Source organism: Anser cygnoides, chromosome 5, assembly GCF_040182565.1.
Source record: "Anser cygnoides isolate HZ-2024a breed goose chromosome 5, Taihu_goose_T2T_genome, whole genome shotgun sequence".
Taxonomy (NCBI): Eukaryota; Metazoa; Chordata; class Aves; order Anseriformes; family Anatidae; genus Anser; species Anser cygnoides.
The window spans coordinates 41676632-41700428 of NC_089877.1; the positions used below are offsets into that span (position 1 = coordinate 41676632).

A 23797-nucleotide genomic window follows, 5' to 3' on the forward strand; every position below is an offset into this window, starting at 1 on the left:
TGGCCCTTATCTAACATGGGGCACCTTCTGGGCTCTTCTCACAGAGGCCACCACTGCAGCGCCCTGCTAGCAAAACCTTGCCATGTAAGCTCAATATGCCTGTGTCTTAGGGTTAGGTTAAGAGATTGGGCCCTATCCTGAAACTCCATCCTATGGCCTAAAGGAGAAAGTCCTTGGAGAAAATATCTGTAGAGCCCTCTCTTACCTTATGCAGCTTTAGAAAAAAAAAAAAAAATGTTTTTTTTTCACTCCCTTTTCAGCTGGAGCTCTTGTCTCTCTCCAGGACCTAAACATAAGCCTAGGTGTGGGATGAGCTGTACCCTGAGATGCCTAGCTGTGTAGCAGAGGAACAAACATGCAGCCTCTCCCATCATTCGTTTTCCCCCTTGCATCTCACCATTACAAGCTTCATTCATGTCTCTCCTAACTCTAATTCTAACCTTAAGTGTGGGCTAAGCATTAGCACTAGGCTGCCCAATATAGCCAAGAAGAGAGAATTTTGGGGAGATAATTCTTTTTTCACCCTGCCATGGGAAACAGGTCTTGCTAAAAAGATGGTGTAATGGAATGTATCCTCATGCATCTTAGGCAAACCTGCAGCCTGTGTTGAGAAGGTCAAGCTGCCCTTCCCGGTTTTGTGACAGGAGCATTATAATCACAAACTGAGACCTCTGGCCTATTCTTTACAGTGAAATCCTTAGGTAAAAGAAATGACCATTAAAAAAAAAAAAAGGTCTAAGCATGTTCCCAAATTAGAGTTTATTTGTATCAGTATTTCTTCTTTACAGGACTTTTTGATTGTTATACCTATTCCTTTCATTTCATGAGGGTGAAATGAGACAATTCTGATATTTATAATGGTGTTATATCATTATTGGGATAATAAAACATGTTATTTGTATTCAAGCATTGCTCCTTTATCAAGCAGTTAAGGTTAGAAATATCCACTTTTGAATCATGAGCAATAGACAATTGAATGTTGGCAAAGATCTAGAATTTCTCAGTAAATTAATATATACAGTGTGATAGAACAATTGGCTTAAGTGACTAGGCAAGCATTCAAACAACTCATTTTTGGAAAATGGCAGTATTCTCTAATGTGAATGTAATTTTCCATAACGGAGGGAAACTTCATTGAATGGAAATACAGAAATCCTCAAGACTTATAAGTAGGGCACATACTTACTTATTGAGAGATACTTGGTACCTCAATATAATTATGATTATAATGATATTTTGTTTTTCTGGAAATACACATCAACTAGGTATATGTACGATGCCTAGTGAGATTAGTACCTCCACAGGAGTTACAATTTACAGGTAATTTATTTTGAATCATTGCAGTAAGAAAGAACACCATGCACAAAAGTACTTCAGTAGAAGAGCTTTTACTGATCCTCTTGGGTGCAGGGCATAGCCAGCTGCTAGCATGGCAAAGGAATGGCTTAAAATAGGCCAAAGCATGGAGAAAGTGTCCAAGGTACCTTCATGAGTGACTGTGTGTTTATATGTATACAAATGTAATGGAGAACAATGCAGACAAGAACTGAAATTTTGTGCTGATGACACTGCTATTAATCAGCTTCAAAATCACTCATTTTTGCTCCTGTGTTCTCAGAGGATAGTATTCTATATGAAAGTAATATGAAAGTATTAATATGAAAGTATTCAGGTTTATAGTCGAACTATTGTTAAATTTCAGCTTACAACAATACAAAAGAAAGAAACCATTTAATCAATACTCCATAAGTAAATGTCCCTTAAAACAAATGCTCATGTAAAAAAAATTGGATTATATTTGAACTATAGGTTTTCAAACAGACTAAAGTGCTGCAATCAAACAGATGTTCTTGTTGATGGGTTTGCAGTTATTTACTTATGCTCGTCCTCATATCAGTGACTGAAAGCTGATTCACATTCTCCCAGAATATAAATTTTAATGAAAATAATTCTCCAGCTGAATTTACGTAATTGTAGAGATTTGAACAGTGTGAGATAGTATACTGCAAATAAAGACTTTGCACTTTGTAGTTAAATATAAATCTTTTCTTTTCTTTTTTTCTTTTTTTTTTCCACTGTATACTGGAAGTTCTGATCCTAGTATATTAGAATATACAACCTCTAAAACTCAACAAAGTAAAATTTGCATGACATCCCTAAGTGTTCTAACATCTAGATAAAGCACTTATATACAGCAATAGTCCTAAGACTATTAAGATCATTTGCAGAGGTTGCTCAATAAATGCATTTCTATACATGAAAGTAAATACAAAAAGTCCTCAAAATGACCAAAAGTCACTAAGAACATCATTCAAATAGAACTTAAGTGCAATTACTAACAAATGGGTTGGGTGTTTTATATTATTTTTTTTTTTATTTTATACCATTACATTTCTGTGTAAGATTTTATATAAATCTACAGTCTCCTTCTTATTCACAGCTTGCTTAAGGCTCCTGCAAAAGTGTGCATTTGTTAAACATAGTACCTATTACAAGGTGTCAAAAACACACACTGGTCCCATTGGAGTGTCTGGGTGTATATACTGGTTGGAAGTGGTGATTGATATGAGAAAAATCATACAGTCAGAGAGATTACATGTATGTGTTAGAATTGCTGCTGGTGGGGATAATGGGTATGTAGACATATAATGTGTTAGAGAGAATAAATTCCTGATGATGGGTTATAATGAACTGATGGTAATGCTGTGTGTATCTGCATATTAAAGTGGTGGGTAGTGATAATATGTATAATTGTGAGGGTGGGCAGACAGTGATAACGAGATGTGTGAACCGTAGGAGGTGATGGGCATGCATGGTAAAATGAGTAGGAAGCGAGGATGTACGTGTGACGCTGTGTATAGTGATGTTGTGGGGGGCACATGGCAGCATATGCATTATGGTGATATTTATGCGGTTTGGACCTGCTGTTCTTGGAAAAGTAGGTGGTGCTCATAGGTGACAGTTCATGTGAAGAAGCAGGTTGGTCTCCATACAGGTGAGGTGTGCCCACACATATGTTGTGGATACAATAGACAGACGCAGTTATTAGTTTTGTACATCTGTATGTGCTGAAGGAGTCTTGATGCAAGCATGGTGCATGCATTAGTGAATAACCGTGTCTAGCTAATACAGAATGGGCAGGTGGTGGTAGTATTTGAAAGCTGGCTAAGTGGTTATGTGCAAATATGTAAGGATAGACTCTGCATTGAATGATAGCATGTAGAAAGATAAGAGACATTGCCTGGAAGGAGATGTGTATATGAAGGTGATCAAATATGTTTGCCTAGGGTGTAGAGGTGCAGTAACAGGACATTCTGCTGGTGTTCACATGTGTTTGTAACTGGCATTGTGGATGAAGTGTGTGAGGAAGCAGCATCTGTCTAGGGATGACAGCATGAGTAACTATTGGTTTTGATTGTCATTGTCTGGGATTGGGGTGTGTATATGAAACAGCATGGTATAGATCAGTGCGTAAAAGCAGTTTGTGGTGCACATCCCCAACAGGGATATGCAAGTGTTTTAAGTGCCGTATTAAGGTGTGTGCATGTGCAGCAGTGGTGATACAGCATGTGGTGGTTCAGTTTGAAGTGCTACTGGGAGCAGAAGCAGTATGTGAGGGGACAGAAGAGTGGACAGATGGTGTGTTCGTGTGGCAGCATAGCTGGGATGTTCTTGGCACCATCACGGTGTAGACAGTAATGGTGAGCAGTAGTGTGCAGGCTAGTGCCTGCACTTCTAGATGTGAGAAGCACAGAGGCAGGAGTTGTACTGGGGGTGTGAGAATGGGACAAGGTTCGGGACATAGCATGGGCTGGGGTGCAGTGCCGTAAGGTATTGGATGCTGCTAATGTGTGATGGCTGGTGGTTGTGGTGGGATAGGACAAGGTGGGGAGCATGGAGCAGCAGCACGGCTGCAGGAGGCGGTGTAGGCACCGCTGGTTTCAGGCAGTGCTGTGCATGTATGGTAAAGGCTGTGGGGTGCGTAGTCAGTGCCGTGCCTGGTGGCAGCACCATGGGGCGGGCAGCGTGCATGGTGCGGCTGCAGCAGCTGTGCAGGGATGAAGCATGCCAGCCCAGGTAACACTGCCCACCCACTCCTGAACAAGCTTTTGTCCCGAAGCCGGAGGCATGGTCCCTTTGCCCGGGGTGCCCCTGGCCACGACCCAGGTGCCGTGGCAAGTAGGGAGCAGTGCAGCACGGAGGGGCAGGAGAAGACCCTGGCCGCAGGGGGACCTGAAGCTGTACGGCGTGGGGCAGGGGCAGTGCGGGCAGCAGGGGCAGAGCGAGGTGGGGGCAGAGGGGCCGGGGGTGCCTGCCCTTCGGCAGCCCCGGCTCTGCGAGCAGCCGGGGGGGCGGGATGGGAGGCGGGGGAGTGTGGGGGGGAGGGACACCCACTTACGTCTCCTCCCGCAATTTTTTTTTTTCTTTCCCTCCTCCTTTTCGTAGCCGGTGACGCGCCGCCGCCTATTAATCATTCACCAGCCGGGGAGCAGCGATTGCTGCCGCTCGGAGCGAGCGGGGCCGGCGGCCGCCTCCGTCCGTCCCCATGCCAGCGCCCCGGGGCAGCGGCGCCGGGAGCCCCGCCGGGATGCTGCGCCCGGCGAGCGGCGGGAGCCTGCGGCTCTGAGCCGGGAGCGGGGAGGTCCGGGCAGAGGATGCTCCCCAATGGCACCTGCACCAGGCTCCCGGGCGGTGCAGGCAGCGACAGCGGCGGCAGCGACAGCGGCGGCGGAGGAGCCGGCGGCGCCTTGGAGGAAGCGGCGGCAGGGGGCATGGACTCGGGCGGCAGGAACTCCTCTGGCGCCCCGAACAGCACCCTGAGCGAGTCTCAGGGCAGCGCCATCCTCATCTCATTCATCTACTCCGTGGTGTGCCTGGTGGGGCTGTGCGGCAACTCCATGGTCATCTATGTGATCCTGCGCTATGCCAAGATGAAGACGGCCACCAACATCTACATCCTCAACTTGGCCATCGCGGACGAGCTGCTGATGCTCAGCGTCCCCTTCCTGGTCACCTCCACCCTGCTGCACCACTGGCCCTTTGGCTCGCTGCTCTGCCGCCTGGTGCTCAGCGTGGACGCCATCAACATGTTCACCAGCATCTACTGCCTGACTGTGCTCAGCGTGGACCGCTACATCGCTGTGGTGCACCCCATCAAGGCGGCGAGGTACCGCCGGCCCACTGTGGCTAAGATGGTCAATCTGGGCGTCTGGGTGCTTTCCATCCTCATCATCCTACCCATCATCATCTTCTCCAACACAGCAGCCAACAGTGATGGAACAGTGGCTTGCAACATGCTCATGCCAGAGCCCACCCAGAGGTGGCTGGTGGTCTTTGTTGTCTACACCTTTCTGATGGGCTTCTTGCTGCCTGTGGTGGCCATCTGCCTCTGCTACATCCTCATCATTGCCAAGATGCGCATGGTGGCCCTGAAGGCTGGCTGGCAGCAGCGCAAACGCTCAGAGCGCAAGATCACTCTCATGGTCATGATGGTGGTGATGGTCTTCGTCATCTGCTGGATGCCCTTCTACATCGTGCAGCTGGTCAATGTCTTTGTAGAGCAGGATGATGCCACCATCAGCCAGCTCTCCGTCATCTTGGGCTACGCCAACAGCTGTGCCAACCCCATCCTCTATGGCTTTCTCTCAGACAATTTCAAGCGGTCCTTCCAGCGGCTACTCTGCCTCAGTTGGATGGACAATGCTGCGGAGGAACCCATCGACTACTATGCCACTGCCCTCAAGAGCAGGGCATACAGCGTGGAGGACTTTCCCCCGGACAACTTGGAGTCAGGGAGCATGTACAGGAACGGCACTTGCACCTCCAGGATTACCACCCTCTGAGGAAGCATTCCTGCCCCACCGCCCCCCCACTGCCCCCAGCAGGAGGGTGAGCGAGGCCAGGGCTGTGGCATAGGGAGGACGGGAGGGAGGGGGTTTTGGTCCAGCCCACCGACAGCAGCGTTTGGCACAAGAGGGAGCAAAGAAAACCCCATGTCCTCGGTGTGCTGCCCCATCCCCCCTGCCTGCCTCCCATGAGAGTGGGTGCATTTGCTGATGCTGTGATACCCCCTTAGTAAACTGCCGCACTCGGCTTAGGCTCTGGCAGCCGGGCTCTGCCACCCCTCTCTGTGTCTGATGAGCAGCTGTGCGGGTCCCACAGTGACTGTCCTCTTTTGTACAGGTCCCCCTCCTCCTCCCCCTCGGCTGGTGGGACCCCCCTGCCACTGAGCAGAGCTTGCCCCAGTCAAGTCCCAGCAGTCTGGCTCAGAACCCCCTGACCGACGGCAGCCCTGCTCAGCATCTACAGGTACGCACATGCCCTTCAGAGAACAGAAGCACTGGGAAAAGTCCCCCCGTGCACACCTGGCCCTGTTAGCAGCCTCTCTCTGCCTTCCCAGGGGGAAAAACAATAAAAGAGGGGAGAAAAAGGCCCTGAGAAAAGGAGCAGCGTAATCAAGGAGCTGTCTTCTGCTTTGCAGACAGCTCTCACCTCCCTGGGGCTTGGGCTCTCTGTGCTGCTCTCAGAGGAAGCAGAACAGAAAAGGTCTTCAGAAGGAAAGCTGCTTCTTGCTGTGCTTCAGAGCTGCACAGCCGGCTGCTGATAACAGGAGATAAGTGGTCCCGTGACCCACAGGGAGCGGAGCACTGAGCTGGGGGCAAGAGGGAGCCTTGAGCCGGGGGATGTGTGAATGCGTCCATACATCCAATAAAGTGTGCAAATAATAAAGTTTAAGGGGAGCGCTAGACTGTGAAGTTATTGTCTTGTGCCTGCTCCATTAGCCATGAGATGGCAATGAAGTGAGCTGAGACAGTTCTGAATGACCTGGGTGGCTGCAAAGTCACTTTAGCCTACATGGAAAAAAGGGGAATTCATTCAAAATCTCCATCAGGCTCTTAAATTAATACTTGACAGAAAAGTAGCTGTTTGACAATAGCTATTATCCTAGCTCCTGTTTCTTCTGTTGCACTAAAAGAAAGATAAAATGTGTTTATCATATGTTGCCAATGTAATATACTGGCCCGGAGCTTCATAATGTTTCATTTCTCAGAACTGTTGTTTTTAGTGTGTGCCAGATGTCTTTTTATTTGATTTTTTTTTATTTGATTCGTGTCACTGTGTTGTGAACGTGTTTCTCTGAAGCAATTTATACTGTGTACTTATGTCTGTGGTGGCTACCTGCAAGAGTGCATTTAAAATGGGTGATGCTCAAGAAGGCTCCTTTTCAGAGAAAAAGGTTGTAACTTTTTCTAATATGCTCATCTACACTGTCTCCCCCAGAAAAAAAATCTCTTGAATTTTCCCTCTTTCTCTTATGAAGTAACATTTTTCATATATGTGAATGAAGATTTCTTGTTTGATAAACGAGCTGATTAAACAAAACCTTCTCTCCCTGCTCCCCTTATCCCAGATGCAAGAATTAGTACAAAGTGTATTAAGCAGATAATGTTTTTTTGTTTTCTACCACCTGTATTGACAATGTCACGGAGTGGCAGGTGTCCTGGTAGTTGTGACAAATCACTTCTCGAGCACAATACTGTGGTGGTATTAATTATAGCTACTGACAGTCTGAAGCAAAAGACTGGAAAAAAATCTCCAGTAGCAACACACCCGTAGCCCTGTACTGGGAGCTACACTGCTGAAGAAGTGCATGCAGTGTTAAGTGTAAGGCTGGCTGCAGAGGCATCTAGCACTCAGGGTGGTGGACTTACTGCAGGTTCTTGTCAGATTGTACCCTTCAACTTTTCTCAGCAGCAAAAAGCAGGAGACTACTTTGTACATTTCTTTCACCAAAAATTAGATACTGTTAAATGAATGTATAAATTTAGTATTTCAAAGTTGTCTGATTCAAAGCCCATCGAAATGAGAGAAAAGATCCTAGTTCACTTCAATGGACTGTGAGTCAGCTCCTTTTAGGTTAAAAATTGCTAATGTGGAAGCTGTTACATCTTTATTAAAATATTTTGTGAAAAGCTTTAACAATTGTAGTTTCTTTTCTTTTACTTCTCAGTGGACCTCACTTAAAGAAAACATGCAAATATTAGTTTTGCTAATGATTTCCATGCACATATGGGGGAAAAAAAAGGACTAAATCTCTCTGTAAGCTTATTTAACTTTTCACAGAAACCAAACATCTGTCAAAACAGTCAAATGCCCTGCGATACCACACGGTGCTATTTGTGGAGCTTCAGTTAAAATCTCACTCACAATCTCTTTAAAATGGTATAAATCTCTCTCCCTCTCTCTCTCTCATCTAGGCATACTGTTATGTATGGTTATACTAAATAAAGAATTTGTCTACTTTCTATTGCTGGATTTGTTTAACATTAGACACTATGAAGTAAAAGTGAAGAAGCAGTGATTCAAATCAGCTTTGATGAGAAGTTGAGCCTGGTTTTATTGCTTTTTTTTTTTCTTTTTCCTGATTTTGCCTTTAAACAAAAATGTTATGGATTTCCGTACACCTGCCAGCACATGCACTTTAATTTCAGTTTCCCCAGGCAGAGCGAAGAGGGTTGGTGACTGTACTTGGCAAACTACCCGGCTGCTGCAGCAGAGGCTGTCGGTGACACAGTAGATGGCAGGCTTTCCTTCACAGAGATGCCCTGGCTCACTTGCAGCCAGCAGTGCTGGTCTGACTCCTGGCTAAAACACACCGCTTAGTTTCAGTTTGGAAACAAAACCTGCTTATCCTACATTAACAGTTCTTCCTGCTATTTTTCACCTTGAGTTTAGTTCAACTTTGGCAGTGGGAGAGGTGATCAAATACTGTAAATCACTCTTGATTTCCTTTGGAAGAAAAAGTTTGTTTTGTATTATTCTACCCAGTAGAAGATACCTACCAGAAAGTAAGTTGTCCTTCTGAAATAGTGTAGTATACCAGAAAACAAAGAGAACTCTTTTTAATACTTTCCAAATTGCAAATAATTCTTAAGATTTTACATGGAAATTATTTGAATTTATGCTTAATTCACTGAAAAAAACACAGTACAGCACCATATTTATTGGTGAAATTTTGTCCCTTTATACTGTAACGTAATTCATTTACAACTAGGTAAACCATAACTTATAACCAGTGGTGTGTTGCTCAATTTTCCCTGTGAGTTTAATATTTAAAAAATACTTCAACTTTATACACATCACTGAATCCCAAGCAACTTTTCCCATTCTTTGTTTAGCCTAAGACCTATACAAAACAGTATGACAGCTCTGAATAACATGCAGTGGACTGCGTCATTTCCCTGGGTACAAACAAAGAGAGAATGGCCTTCACATGGATTTTCCTAGCACATACACCCGATACTTCTGCAGCATTTTCCCACTCAAAGAAGAGCAAGTGGAAAACTACTCTTCTTTCTCACCAGATTCCCCAGGAAGCATGATTAGATCTAGAAGTGCATCCAAGAAGACACATCTCATCATCCTGGGGCTAACTGCTGCCTGCAGACAGTGAGCTTGGAGCAGACTGGCTCTTCCTATCTCAGCTGTAGATGAAGGGAGTGATGGCCACAGGTAGATCCTCTGCCTTCTGAGATGTCCCTCACAGCAGAGAACATCACACAGCATACATTTTTGCATTTAACACTGAAAAAATCCATCTGATTTCTTCACAGAGAAGAAGCATCAGATTTCTGAATGTGATGTGTGCATTTCTGAAATGCCAGATTCCCATTGTGTTGGGATAAAACAGTTTTGTATCAGAATAAAATGGATTTCTGGTTGTTTTTGTAAAACTGAAAGTCTGCATTTCAAGCATAATCTTGCATGCTGTATCAACTTCATGGCCATTTGTCCATATATTCTATGTCAACCAGTTTCCTAAGATCAGCATCATAACTTTAAACATTAGGCTTAATGTTACTGAAATAAAATGATCCTCTGATGAATGATTTATATAGGATTTGACTTTTCTCTGTCATGTTTCCAGAACAGCAATGTGTAAATTAGTGTGTTAAAAAAAAAAATAAATAAAATAAAATAAAAACAAACAACAACAAGCAAACATAAATAAACAAACAAACAACACCAACAACAAACAGAAAAAAATAGTCAAGAAAATAAAAAATCAGCCCAGTGTTCTATATTTCCTCCCCTAGAATCCTTACCTGACTCCAGGGCTACAGACAAAATGTTAATTGTGAATCTCTAGAGGAGAATAAAATATTTTTACTGCATTATGTATTCAGCACTTCTGTCTTCTTTAACACAGAGCCTTGTTGGACCAATGACTGCAAGCAAAGCCACAGGAAGAAAAGGTAATTTACTAATTAAATTTCGCTTTGAGAATAGTGCTTTCAAAATATTATATTTTGTAGAGAGAAATAAAAAAGAGCAGGTGAAACAGAGAGTATTTCAAAGTGTTTCATTAGACAGCTACAAACTAAGCACAGTTTTCACAACATGCTTTTCAATAAAATCTCTCTATGCCCACCCCCTTCCAACCCTGCTTCACCAAAACCCTAAAATCTGGTTTTAGCATAGTAGTAGGCAGCCATGAATCAGAAACAGCAGGATGATGGGTCCTACCTGAAATATATGGGTTTCATCTCCCGTCTGGACTGAATACATTTGTCATTATATGCTTATCATTTCTATGGCAGGTAGAGTCACCTTGAAAGCAGTATTAATGTACAAAAGGCCCATTCTACTCTCTCTTTAAAAAATAAAAAAATAAAAAAAAATTCTCTGCATGGGTTCTTATGCTATGAAACATGAGTAACACTGCAGGGTATCTCTGTGGGTTATTGAGTTTCCTAAGTAGAAAGGTTAAGATAAAAGTGCCAAGATGCATAGCATATGAGGGCTGGAGGACAGCTAAGAATCACACATTTATAACTTGGGACCTGCTGTTCATTGTGATGATGACTGTAACTGGTTTTTATTAGCTCACATTCGACTGCTGCTGACAGTGCTGTTTTCTGTATGTAGGAGCCTCACCAGTCATAAAAGTGGGTATGAGAACAGAGGGGGAGGCTGTGAGCTTCTGCAAGGGTGCTGTAGTGCCCTGTACTTGGCACAGCTGAAGATGCTGAGTAACGTTGCTGCTGACAGACTGAGGCAAGTCAGGGGACTAAGGTTCATCCGTTTCATGCAGGACTGGTAATCACACGCACATTTACAACAGCAGGTTCAAATGGTCATCTGGAATAGTTCAAAACGAGACACAAATATCCAAAGCAAGTATGTAATATACATGTAGCTTGCAAAATGCATAATTATTCTATTTGGTCTGTTAGACCAAAAGAGATGGATTAAGGTGTTATGAAGGTTATGAAGGAGCTCATGATCAATAGAATTCCAATTAGAATTTCTGGACAATTAGGTAGTGCTGTTTTACTACATAAAATATCGAAACATTTATTTCATAGAATCATTTAGGTTGAAAAAGACCTCTAAGATCATCAAGTCCAACCGCTAATAGGAAGTCTTTTCTGTTTTTTTTCATGCTAATTTGATGTGTAGAGGAAAACTGAAGTCTCAGTTCTGCTGCAGAGGTGAGTCCATTGCTGGAAAGATTGGAGCTGGTAGGAGAAAAAGCTCTTGGAGGAAAAACGTTTGGATAAGAACTGGAGTGGCTTTATATGGAGATATCTATTTGATACTCAGAAGGTTTGAAGCTTGCTAACACACACTGAGTGTTGCAGGTGCCCAGCACTTTAGGAAATCACACCTCACACTTTCTACGTGGACCAACCATGCCTTGCCTCAGCTAGGATAATGTAAGCATCTCCATCTGAGGCCTAAACATGGAAACTAAGGGAGGCTTTGATTTGGTTTCTTAATTATTTAGGTTAAATAGGTTATAATATGTTGTAACTGAATACAAAAGCACCTTGTCTATCAGCATACTGGCTAAAGGCTAAGGATCTTCTTGCCCTCTGGCTTCTGTTAAATACAGACATAGATGGATCTTGCCCCTCTATCCAGTCAATAAGAGACAAGTCATGGATAAAAGAAAAATTTGAAAAGCGCTGGCTTACTGAGCAGAAAATCAATACTAGTGTTAGTGAGTTTATTTTCTTAACATTGCATCAGAATTGTTGTTTATATCATTTGGTCACAGAAAAGAAAAGATGCTTCTAGAAGCTAAACTGACTGTACAATATTGTAAAGCAGCTTTTTTTTTTTTTTTAAGGAGCTATATATATGTCTTCTTGAAAAAGTAGAACAACTTTGATATTAAAACAAGTTTATTATCTAATGCCTTGTATTTCCTATATCATTTTGTATTCTTTCTATAAACTGAGTGTCTTCATACGAAAAGATGCTTATTTACCCATTCTTGGTGACTATCGATAACTCATTTCAGTGATGCTTTGAACAGCTACACCAGCTAAAGACCTGTTTGATCCAAGGTTCATGCCTTAGATTCATACAAATTAATTACACGAATCAATTGCAAGACCAAATGGATGAACAAAAGAAAATTCAATGAAAGGAAAGATGAGAAGCACAGAGAATGGATTTTTTTGATGGATATTTTGTTTTAATTTTTAGATCAGTAGACATTAACTGGTCACATGACGAGACCAGGAGAAGTTGAATCTTACTTTCTACTACTTGTGCTACTACAGGATGGTACAAAATCCTCATCAGTTAACCGTGCAGAAGAGTGATGGGATTTGTGTCTCAGGTGACTACATGTGAAGTTTTCATAGATGTAGGGAAAGGTGGGGTTTTAACTCTCCCTGTTGCTATTTCTGTTGTTTAAGGTGGAAAAGGAGATGGAAAGGTTGTGGTGTTTTACAGAGTGTTGTATAAGATAAAGCAGAACATTCCAGGTATGTTCACAGTGGGGCAAATGATTGTTTGGATATTTGGGGAGAATGGACATGAAAGAAGGCAGAATTGGTGGATATCTTACCACCACTAAGCACTGAACAGTAGTGCTCAGAGCCTTAGAAAGAGGGAATCTGAGATGGAGAAAAAGCAAGTGTGTGATGTCCAGGAAAGGTCATTTAATTAAGAAAAGAGAGAGAGGGGAAAAAAAAAAAAAGTCCAGTACAAGAGTTATAAAGTAGGACTTAGTTCTTTCATGTAATTAATTTAGATTGTTTAGGGTATGGCAGATACATTAATTTTCAGTTCAGCAAAAAGGATGAAGTTCTGTTTTTTATGTCAGTTGCTATTTTCAAAGATGGCTGTTGCTTTTGAAAGTTAGAAAGTAACTAGGTATTTATCTAAAAACTAAGTGATAATGTAAGTACTTTATGAAATTACTAGAAACTTAGGAAAGCAATGCAGAAAACAGATAACAGATATATTTTTCTTAATGTTAATTTACTGTGGATTTTTCTAGTGCTTTAAATTTCATGGGCTATTTTCTTTCCTTTTAAATAGAAAAAAAAAGTCTTACCATTTTTTTTGCTGAGCACAAAGAACTCTACATCAACAAGACAGAAATGTAATGTAGCAACATATTATCTTCTCTTTCACCATCATAAAATAAGATTTGCAGAATTTCTTACTTTAAAAGCATCTTCAATGCTATGGCTGTGAAAACTATTTTCCATAAGAGAAACACATGCTCTTAAGAACAAAAGGTAATGTTCACATATTCCTCTCCACAGACCTTGAAATTCCAAACTTTGTTTAGCGTGAAGGCAGAGCTGCATTCCCCAAATGGTTTATCTAATTTACAGAGGATTTCAGGTTTCTGTGTACTCATTTGAGAACCTTTAAGTAGAACTAAGATTTAAAAGAAAATAAGTAAGAGAATAAACTACTCAAGCAAGGAAGGAAATCTCCCAAATAATGCATACTTTTGGGAAAAAAAAAAAATTGTCAGTCATACTTGCACTTAAGCCAATTCTAGAGTCTGTAGAAGGGCTTCTCCTAACTAGACAGATTTTTGCTTAGATAAACTATTCCCACAATCTTAAATTTTACTAGGAGAGCATATTCTCTCTAAAGGTAAATAAATATATACAAGTTTTCATTTAAACACTAAAGAAAAAAATGCATTTAAACCTAAGTTCTTGTCTTTCACTGCAGCAAAGTTGGCATTATCTAATGAGCCAGTAGGATGTTCTTTTGAGAGATCTAAACTGGATTTATGGAATTGCAATGGATATCAACAGCATTAGCGTGGACAATTTATCTGAAAGTAATGAAAGCTTCCTCATTACTATCCAACTGATATACAGGCAAACAAAAGAGGACTCGTGGTGTAAAAGCTGCAGATATATAATAATATGTCACTGCGTATAGGGCAGAGCAGACCATGATGAACGTTGCATATTAACAGGTTGATGCTCTTGTACTGTATTATCTTCTCATCCTTTTAAGCTTCAGAATCTGGAAAAGAATGAAAATCAACTTTGTTTTACTTAGGAAGACTAACACATATGTTGTTATGAATAAGTATTCTCTTAGGATATCAGAGTTGCTTCAAATGGACCCGAATCTGCTTCATCATCTCAGTGGTTAGGTATAATTGAAAGAGAATCAATTCACTTTAAGTGCCATTAGCACTGCAGAGTTGGAAAGGTTATTGCTGAGAAATGTAGGAAGCTTGTATTCTGAGAAACAGCTACATGCACCACATAAACACAACTTATTACTTCTTTGAAGAGGGAAGAATAAAAAATATACAGGGGGAAGGGGCTGATTTTTTGTTTTTGTGTTTGTGTGGGTCTGTGGACTACTATCATGGCAGGCTGACTAGCACCTAAAATTACAGACATCTTTAATAACTGTTAGTTGGCATAACTGGTCAGACAGCTGACAAAAAAGACCCTGATTTTGTCCTAAGAAATGGGTAATATTTGGCTGAACACTGACTATAACATACCAAAAACGAAAACTTTGAGTGAAAAGTATATATATATATCATTCAAAGCAGGGAACTGCATATAAATTAAGGAGGTTTTGAAAAAGAAATTAAAAGGAACAGCTAAAAAGGTAAAAGCTTGTAGGTGGCACTGGAGCTATTTAATGATAGGGGAACAGATTAACACATATTACCTATCAAAAGAAGACATTACTAGACCCCTTTCCCCTAAGTTTAAAAGTAAAAGTTAAACACTACACAACAGAAAAGTACCTAATTTACAGTTGAAATCAAGTACAAATAAAAAAAAAAAAAAACCAAAAAAAAAACCAAGGAACTTTAGCAAATAAACGGTAAATTCTTAAAGCAGACAAAACCAAAAAATGTCAAGGAACATTTGCCTAAAGACACAGTAACTACAAATGGAAAATGCAGTAAAGGAGGAAAACGACCAGTGTGCTCACTGCTGATGAATGATGATTGTATTTAAGAACGTTTCAGGAAGAGCCATAGGGGAAAAAAACGTGAAATCTTATTGCCTGTGTTCATTATGGACTATCCTTTTTCTTAAAGAAGGGGAAAGGATGAGACTGTGGAACTTCACCAGAATTAAGAGTTTGTAGCAGTTCTGGTATAAATCCAATAAAGGACAGTACAAAACCATCAGCAGAGGCTGATGCTCTCCTAAGACTTCAGAGGGAATTCTGTAATGAAAGAGCTGTACTATGGATGGTGGTGAAACCTGCTGGAAACCACAGGGCTCTCTCTGGGGAGTTGTTCAGCTCAAATGTCTCATAAATGATCTGGGGAAAAGAGAGAGAGAGAGAATTCTTTGTAAACATCAGCACCATTCTCTTCAGTGGTCAAAATAAACAAATGGTTTTCTTCATAACTTAAAAAAATATGCTGTTAAGCTATCATAAAAATAATAAAAAAAAATATACCTGCAATAGTTTCTAAATTTGTATTTCACAAGGAATCCAGCAGCATAAGAAAGGGTGCAGAAAACTATAAGTAAACCATCAGGTCTATAGAATATTTTTTTTAAGTGGAAATTGACTCGTCATCTTGGCTGAGTGAAAGAGTGCATGGCAAAGGTACAGAAAATTGAGAAGATGAATGGGTCTATTTTCTCATGTCACATGTAAATTAATTTTGCAATTAATTGATATGGGATGGTTGGATGCTAAAAGTAATAAATAGGATCCAACCTCTATTAGACAAACTGATGGAAGTCTACCATGTGTGACATCAATGATACCCAGTCTCAAACTCATTTTATAACCTGGTAGAGTATCTAGTAGAAGTGCCACTTACAGATGTCAGCTTTCCTATTCTATTTCCAAAACCATTTGCTATTGTCAGAGACCGATTTCTGATTTAGGTGACTTTTAATCTCACACAAACTATCTGTTCTTATGTTCCAGGGAACAGTGTAAACCATTCTTATCAATCCAAAACACAAGACCTACTGGTTATGTTCCAAAAAACAAACCACACTTTGCTGAAATATCACAGGCCATGTGCTTTTCCTTGATTAATGACTGAAAATTTTTATTTGTTTGCAGACCACTGCATTCTAAGTAACAAATACCTGAATAAATCTGCAACAAGAGGATGTTAAGGATGGATTATCCTGGTTAAAGATGGATACTTGCCCGAATTTCTTCTCTCTTCCTCCCGAGCTCTTCCACTCCCTGGATTCTTGTTCTTTACTTTATCCAAGAAATACATAATAGTGTTTGACTTTCCCCCATCATTCTGCCTCAGACTTGCAATGGAAGGACTGGCAGGTGGCAGGAGGGACAGGACACTATAAATGTGGGACCACCACCACGTCTCTCCCTTCTCTGCCTCTGCTGCTGCCTTCAGCTACCTCACCTGTGGTAAAGTGGTCCTTCAGTCCTTCAAGTCTACAATACAAAAAAAGGAAAAGAAGGCTTGCTGGACTCCCCATTCACATCCACGTCTTCCAGTGCCAGAGCTCTACAACTCCAGGGGGGAAAGGCAAGGCTATGTATTGGGGGAAGAAGGAAAGGCATGAAATTTAACCTAGTTTGAAGCACTGGGAGAGTGATTACTGTTGCTGCCTCAAGTTGGTTATATACCAGTTAAATGCATGAAACACCTCTCTACAGCCTTGATAAATATCCACATGCTGTAGAAATGGAAAATATTTTTTCTAGAAGGAACTTAACATGTATCAGTGATTAAGCTCCATGTGATAAATGAGGAAAGATAATGAGATTTGAAAATATGAAAAATATTAAGTGATGAGAAATCATGTTTCCTGGGGGAAACACAGAATCCATTCATTTTGAAATCTTCTTTAAGCTGTACTGCACTCAAAAAAGGAGGAAAGTTCTTGGAATGTTTGAATTTTGCCTACATCCACTTCTAGCTTTCACTTTAGTCCCACATCACACTTAATCAAGCCCTCAGTAGTATAAAATATTATTTTTAAAATTGGGAAAGTCAAAATTTTATCTCTGATTATCTGATGATTACAAACCATTAAAAAAGCATTATATACTCATGAATAAAATGTGCAGCCAACAAATGATGTGCCTATTAGTCAAACTATCTTTGGAGAAATTAAGGAAATCTAAACACTAGATTTAATGCTTGGCAGCAGGTCACACTTTTTGGACCACTGTGATACATTAGAGGTTTGGACATTCCTACCCCTTGCAGAAATCAGCATTTTTAGACATGGACTCATAGACTCTTGTGTCCACTATTTTGTTAGCATTACTTTGTTACATTCAGTCCCCTAGGGAATTTACAATTTAAACAAACCACCCAAAAAGAACAACAAGTAAAAGTACTAGATCACTTAAAATCCCCCATACAAATCTAAAACTCACAGATACAATGTTTATAGTGACTTACATAGTTTTAATATGTGAGAAAAGATGCACTGGAAAAACAGATTAAATATAATATGCTTATATAATGTAAATAAAGTATTTTTAGTGAAAGGAGTAGTATGTAATATGAGGGTCAAGAGGTCAAGATTTGTCTTAATCTCTGCTCTGTCTTGGAAAAATATTTACATTTGATTTTGTGTTTTACATACTTTGTTAAATAAAAATTAAAAGAAAGTTGCATCCAATTTCATAACTAGACACTTTTAATGTAAGTGTTGTTATGGTTATCTGTACTCATTATGACCTTACTTATTACCCTCATATGGATGTAAATAGGAAACCCTGCAATGAATCTGCCTAGCATAAAACTGATTCATCACTGTGATATGAGCCAACGGTACATGATACAAGCCAGCTATCTATTTGTTTCCTACCAAAGAAAGACACAATTTAAATTGAGAGTGGAAAGTAAAAATGATTTACCCTTTCTCCCAAACCCTCTACTTCTTGGTCTGAACCATTACAGAAAAGGAAGAGAAATTTGTCCTCTGCCAGCTCAGGCATTTCAAACGCATTCAGGTGTCAACCAAATCCAAATGCTATTGGCTTTATATTCTCTTGGCTGCAAAAAGAAGGTAAAGCAGCCCACAGAGAGAAAACAGGAATCTATAGTATGTAAAAACAATAGTGGCTATGGTGACCATCTAGCTTTGAAGAGATGCAAGACTATGAGCTTGTTTTTAGAAAAGTGACTTGCACAGCTAGAGACCTAGCTTTGCTGATTTTTCTGATTTAATTTTAGATCTGTGTTTTACGGTCATTTAAATCCAAGTAGGCTCCCTAGGCTGTCTTTTCAGCTGATGTAGAGAAATGGTACTTTTAGGATGCAATTCATTGGTCCTGTTTTCAGCTTCTATTCTAAAATGAGTTTAATTTTTATCTGCATGTACATATTTCTCTCCATTAGAAGAGCAGGTGAGTCTAGATGAAAATAATGCAAAATAATCTCCTTTCAACTGAGTCAAATTACAGACCAGGGAAAACAACAGAATCCTTGTGTAGCCCTTTAGACACGTGTCTAAAAGGATGATCTAATGCTTAATCCTGAACCTTAAGTGTAAGAAAAAGAATTCTGAAATCCATATGTGATTTAACAGGAAGCCAATGCAAAGAATGAAATGAAAATAATATGTTGAGACAGGCAAGTGGTTTGTAAGAGTACGAACTTGTGCATTTTAACTGAATAGACTGAGTCAAATCCTGAGAGATGCCAAAAAAAAAAAAAAAAGTAGTCAGTAACAGGCACATAAGTCAGTGCTTAGATGTGTGCTTCATAAGACTCCTGAAACAGAGAATCGGAGTATTTCTAGAGCTTAGAAAAATGTCCCTGAGCAGTCATACCGCCCAATTAGGCGTTCCACTATCTGATATGTGGGAAAAAGGGAAAGCATAGAAACAATAACTTCAGGAGGCTCTCACTCACCTTAGTTTCACTGCTACTCGCTTATGGAGCCCCTTGTAGAAGCATGGAGCACACTGTGCCCTGGAACAGATTACTTACAGTGATGGTAACGGAAACAGTATTAAAAGGAACGGCATTAGAGGCTTAGTCATTTTCCATATCTGTGCACATTGCAACGTAGAATCAACCTCTTATTGAAGCTGAAAAACGCTTGCCTTTTGTAACACAAATGTCAGATAAACAGATTAGAAAAGTATGCAAATTGTGAGATAGCTTTGTACTGACTAGTATTCTGACCTAGCTGGATTTAATTCCTGTCATAATAATCTAGAATTTATAGCTATAGACAGCCTAATGGTTCACAGATGTCTGGGATACCCTTAAGAAAAGCAAAAGGCTGTCTCCCAGAAGGCTACAGACTATCATCATTAAAACAAGGAGAGGGAAAAAAAAACACGCTATGTCAAACTTTATCCTTAGCAGAAGTTTATACCAGATAAATCATCAAGTCTTTGCTTGCAGGAAAAATAGGCAATAATACACTTTATTGTTTGAAACAGAGCCCTCCAAATTCAAAAGGAAAGTCACAAAATGAAAGTAGTCAAAGGGTCAGGTCAGCTCTGAAGGGAGGAAGAGAGAAAAGAAAAGAAAAAAAAAAAAAGCAGCAGCTTGGCAAGGCAGCTTAGAAAAAGGCATATTCAACTGTAACATACTCTTAAAGGAAGAAAATATTTCCCTCCCTTCCATGCACCCCAAAAGGCTTGGATGAGCTCCTGTGTCTTACTGCACTCAGAAAACCTTGAATCAATATTTAGCATTACCACTTTAATTGAAAATCAACACTAACAATAGGTAGTGAGCATCAGCACTCTGAGCTGCGCTGAAAGCGAGTGGTGTGGTCAGGAGGAAAGCTGCTTTATGGGAAATTCCGAAGGGAAATCACAGAGGAAGTGTTTACCTCGATTAGAAAGGGGCACAAAGGGTGAATTCTTCTTTCCTTGCTCTCAAGGGACTCCATGGAAAACAAGATTTCAGAAAAGCGTGGGATTCGCATGCTGTGGACCCATGTTAACCCTTCTCACAGTTTGAGAAGTGTGCAGGCACCTTGTCTGATTGCAAGGGATCCCCACGCTGCAAGCAGAAACCAAGTTTTGTACCGACACACCCTAGGAACAAAATTGTAACTGGAAAACTTGTTGTTCTGCTACAATAAAAATGAATAGTGTATGAAGTTACAATCAGAGCAGCAATTTAGGCTTTAAATAATCCTTTATTCTTTCCATCAGCTGAAATATAAAACTGAACCCCCATTATCCTCCCCCTTCCTTAGCAACTTAGTGACCTTCAAGGTATAGAAATGCTCTTCGTTTATAAGAATATCAGTCTGAAAGAGTATGGGTCACAGTTTCCTCCGAAATTACGGCGGTTCACATCTCCAAACGCCCCAGCAATGAGCACGAAAAGGAGAGCCTCCGGTCGAGGAACGCCGTCTAAATCTCAAGGCACGGAGCGGTCCAAAGCGTCCACTTCTCAGCTGCTCGCAGCAAGGCCCCCGGGGAAGTTTTCTGGGGAAAAGGGAAACCCGCAACCGGCTGCGGCTGCCGGTGAGCGGTGATTTTGGAGGCCGGGCCCGCGGGTGGCGTGTGGCAGAGACCGCCAGGGAGCGACAGGGAGCGGGGTAAGAGCGGGGCAGGGCTCGGTCCCTGCCGCCCGTACTCGCCGCCCGCTGCCTCTCGCGTCTCCGCGGCGCCCGCCTCCGCCTTGCTGCCGCCCGCCGCCGGCTCCTTGTCCCCGCCGGCCTCCGGCTTCTTGTTGAAGCACAGCTTGAAGACCCCCAGGACGGTCATGATCAGGATCACCAGCACCACCACCGCCACCGTCACCAGGATGAAGACGTAGTTGGAGGAGGAGGAGGTGGACGAGGTGGAGGAAGGCGGCGGGGCCGCCGGCTGCTCCCGGCCGGCGGGCGGCGTGGCGGGCGCCCCCGGGGAGCCGCCGGGGCCCGGCGCGGAGAGGCGGCTGCCGCCCGCGGCTGTGGGGGCCGCCCCCGGGGCCGCGCAGGGCGCCCCGTCCCGCCCGCCCGGGGCGCAGTCACAGGCGAGGCCGCCGCTGGCATCGCGGCACTCGGCGGCCGGGGCGCACTGCCCGGTGCCGGGCCGCAGGTAGCCGAAGGGGCAGGGGCAGACGGGCTCGTCCGTGCCCTTCCAGGCGAAGCCGCCCGGCTCGAGCTGGCAGGAGAGCCGCACCTCGCCCCCGGGGCACGCCACGGAGAGCACGGTGCCCGGCGGGCTGAAGCCGGGGGCGGCGCTGCGCTCGGCGAAGGGCAGGCGGTAGTCGAGGCCGAGGGCGGTGGTGGGGCGGAGGTCGGGGCAGGCGCCCTCGTCCTCGTACCTGCAGGCGTAGCCCTGGCTCTGCCGCTGGCAGTTCTGCTCCTGCCATCCCCAGCCTGGGTCGGCGGTGGCGGCCGCCGCCAGGCGCAGCCCGGCGCAGCGGGCGGAGACGCAGCTCCGCACGGGCTCCTTCACCCAGCGGCCGAGCGCCGCCGGCACCTCCCGCGGGGCCGCCCCGTCGACGGAGCCCTCCCAGGAGAAGCCGCGGAGCGGCTGCCCCACGTCGGTGCAGGCGGACGCGTTCCTCTTCAGCCCGACCCAGAAGAACGCGGGCCCCGCCGCCACCTGCGGCAGGAGCGCCAGCAGCAGCCGCAGCTCCGGCTCGCCGCCCACCCAGGCCAGGCGGCCCCGCCGGCGGCCGCAGGCGCTCTGGGCCTCGCCGTACGAGGCGTTGGCGAGGTGGGCGCTGAAGCAGGCCCCGGCCGCCTGGCAGCGCACGGCGGCGGGCGGCTCGGGCCGCCCCAGGGCGCAGGCCGCGGCCAGGAGCAGGCAGCAGGGCCCGGCCCGCCTCATCGTCGCGGCGGGCTGAGGGGCGAGGGATGCCCCGGCGGCTCTGGCGGAGCTCCGCTTTGCCCGGCTCGGCCTGGCCCAGCCCGCGCCCACGGCCCTCCCCCGCGGGCCGCCGGAGGAAGCGTGTCGAGAGCCGGGCTTGACCTCGGCATCCTCCGTTTGTTGGCGGGCAGCGAGGAAACGTTGGCCCGGCCCCGGCTGGCGGGGCTCCAGCGGCGGCGGGGAGAGGGTGGAAAAGTCCCGGTGCCCGCCCTGGCCCCGAGAGGGGCAGCGAGGCCCGGAGGCCCAGCGGCGGCAGCCCTGCCTTCGGAGCTGAGGGGCTGAGGGTTAGGTGAAGTAGTGCAGCCCCGCCGACCCCGACACACCAGGCGAACACTCGCCAGAACTGATTCCACACTCATGTTTCCAGAAAGTTGGCCTGAACGCATTTATAGGTGTCTGTGCCAACGCCCAGTGGGTTGTTTTTAAGTGAGCTTAACTGAGCTGGCGCAACTCTTCTTCCACAGGCAGTTTGCGTGTCACCTCCTGTTCATACTGGGATATCCCTCTGCTCTTAACCTCACACAAACGTTCAGGTGCAGCACACATCAGTTTCATTCCCAGGCATTTTATGTGGCATAAAAACGATACATACGTGTGCATTTCATTTTCCAGGTTTCACTTCAGAAGAACCCATGTCAATGTTTTCAGTTTAGTAAGCGCGATGCAATACAAACTGCTAGTGTCTCAAAAAGCAGATAACTCAGAGAAAGCAAATAAAATAGCATTAAAAAAAAAAGTGTCATCTATTTGGAATTTTTTTAAGAAAGTGAGGTTCATCAGTAGCTGCTGTTTCTGGAGGAGTGGCTTCTACAGTCGGATCAAGGCTTCACATAGATTCAGTCCTGAACAAAGTCCCCACCCTGCTCAAGCATGCTAGTAGGCTCTGTGTCTCTACAGCCCATTCTTAAGAATTTAATTTCTTAGGTGGAATAAGTGTGGAGGACAAGCCTGATTCAACTAGTTTTAGACTGATCCGCATGGATCTCATTGACTCTAGGCCCACACTTACTTTCTCTGGCTTCCTCAAAGAAGGAGTTGAAAGACCAGCATACAGACATACAATGTGATGAAGCTCAGAAGCGCTGTATATTTTTGTATATTCTAAATATTTGGCAAATTTTACAAGCTTTCCAGCAGGAAACTGTCTTGACAAACTGTTTTAGAGACGGTGTCCTCAGGAAGCCCAGCAGCTTCTGCTGCAATGTCAGAACTGCAGTAAACCATACTGAAGAAAAATCAAAAGCTTAGATTCAGGCTGTTCCACTTGCCCCAGACCCTGTGTCCTGAATCAAAAATGAATGCAGGAAGCACACAGTGGTCTCTATTCACAAAATCTCTCTTTTTTTATTTTTTAACAAGAAGATGAGGGGCAAAAGGGCAAAAAAGTCATCTATATCAGTTCTGTATAAAGTACATCCATGGTATCCTGTATGTAGATATGTGGTGGTTTTACTTGGGTGGGCGGCTGAGCTCCACCACAACCGCTCTCTCACTCCCCCTCCTCAAAGAGGAACGGGGAGAAAATACGATGAAAAGGGCTCAAGGGTTGAGATAAGGACGAGGAGATCGCACAATAATTATCGTGACAGGCAAAACAGACTCAGCGTAGGGAGATAGTGAGATTTATTGCCTGTTACTAACAAGCTAGAGAAGTGAGAAACAAAGGAAAGAAACCAAAAGCACCTTCCCCCCCATCCACCCTCTTCCACCTCCTCCCCCCAAGCGGCGCAGGGGAACGGGAGAATGGGGG

The 23797-nt window shown here is 43.6% G+C and overlaps 2 protein-coding genes across 2 annotated transcripts; one reads left to right on the forward strand and one right to left on the reverse strand.

Annotated features, from left to right (window-relative positions):
- Window positions 1-4463: 4463 nt before the first annotated feature.
- Window positions 4464-8299, forward strand: SSTR1 (somatostatin receptor 1). The gene has a single exon (XM_013185719.3). It carries the CDS (start codon window positions 4656-4658, stop codon window positions 5841-5843), a length of 1188 nt encoding a protein of 395 aa, XP_013041173.2. The 5' UTR covers window positions 4464-4655; the 3' UTR covers window positions 5844-8299.
- A 12056-nt stretch (window positions 8300-20355) lies between these two features.
- Window positions 20356-22412, reverse strand: CLEC14A (C-type lectin domain containing 14A). Its single transcript, XM_066998075.1, is given in 2 exon segments — window positions 20356-22112; window positions 22115-22412. Coding segments are annotated over 2 exon segments (1809 nt in total). The 5' UTR covers window positions 22407-22412; the 3' UTR covers window positions 20356-20595.
- Between the last annotated feature and the right edge of the window lie 1385 nt (window positions 22413-23797).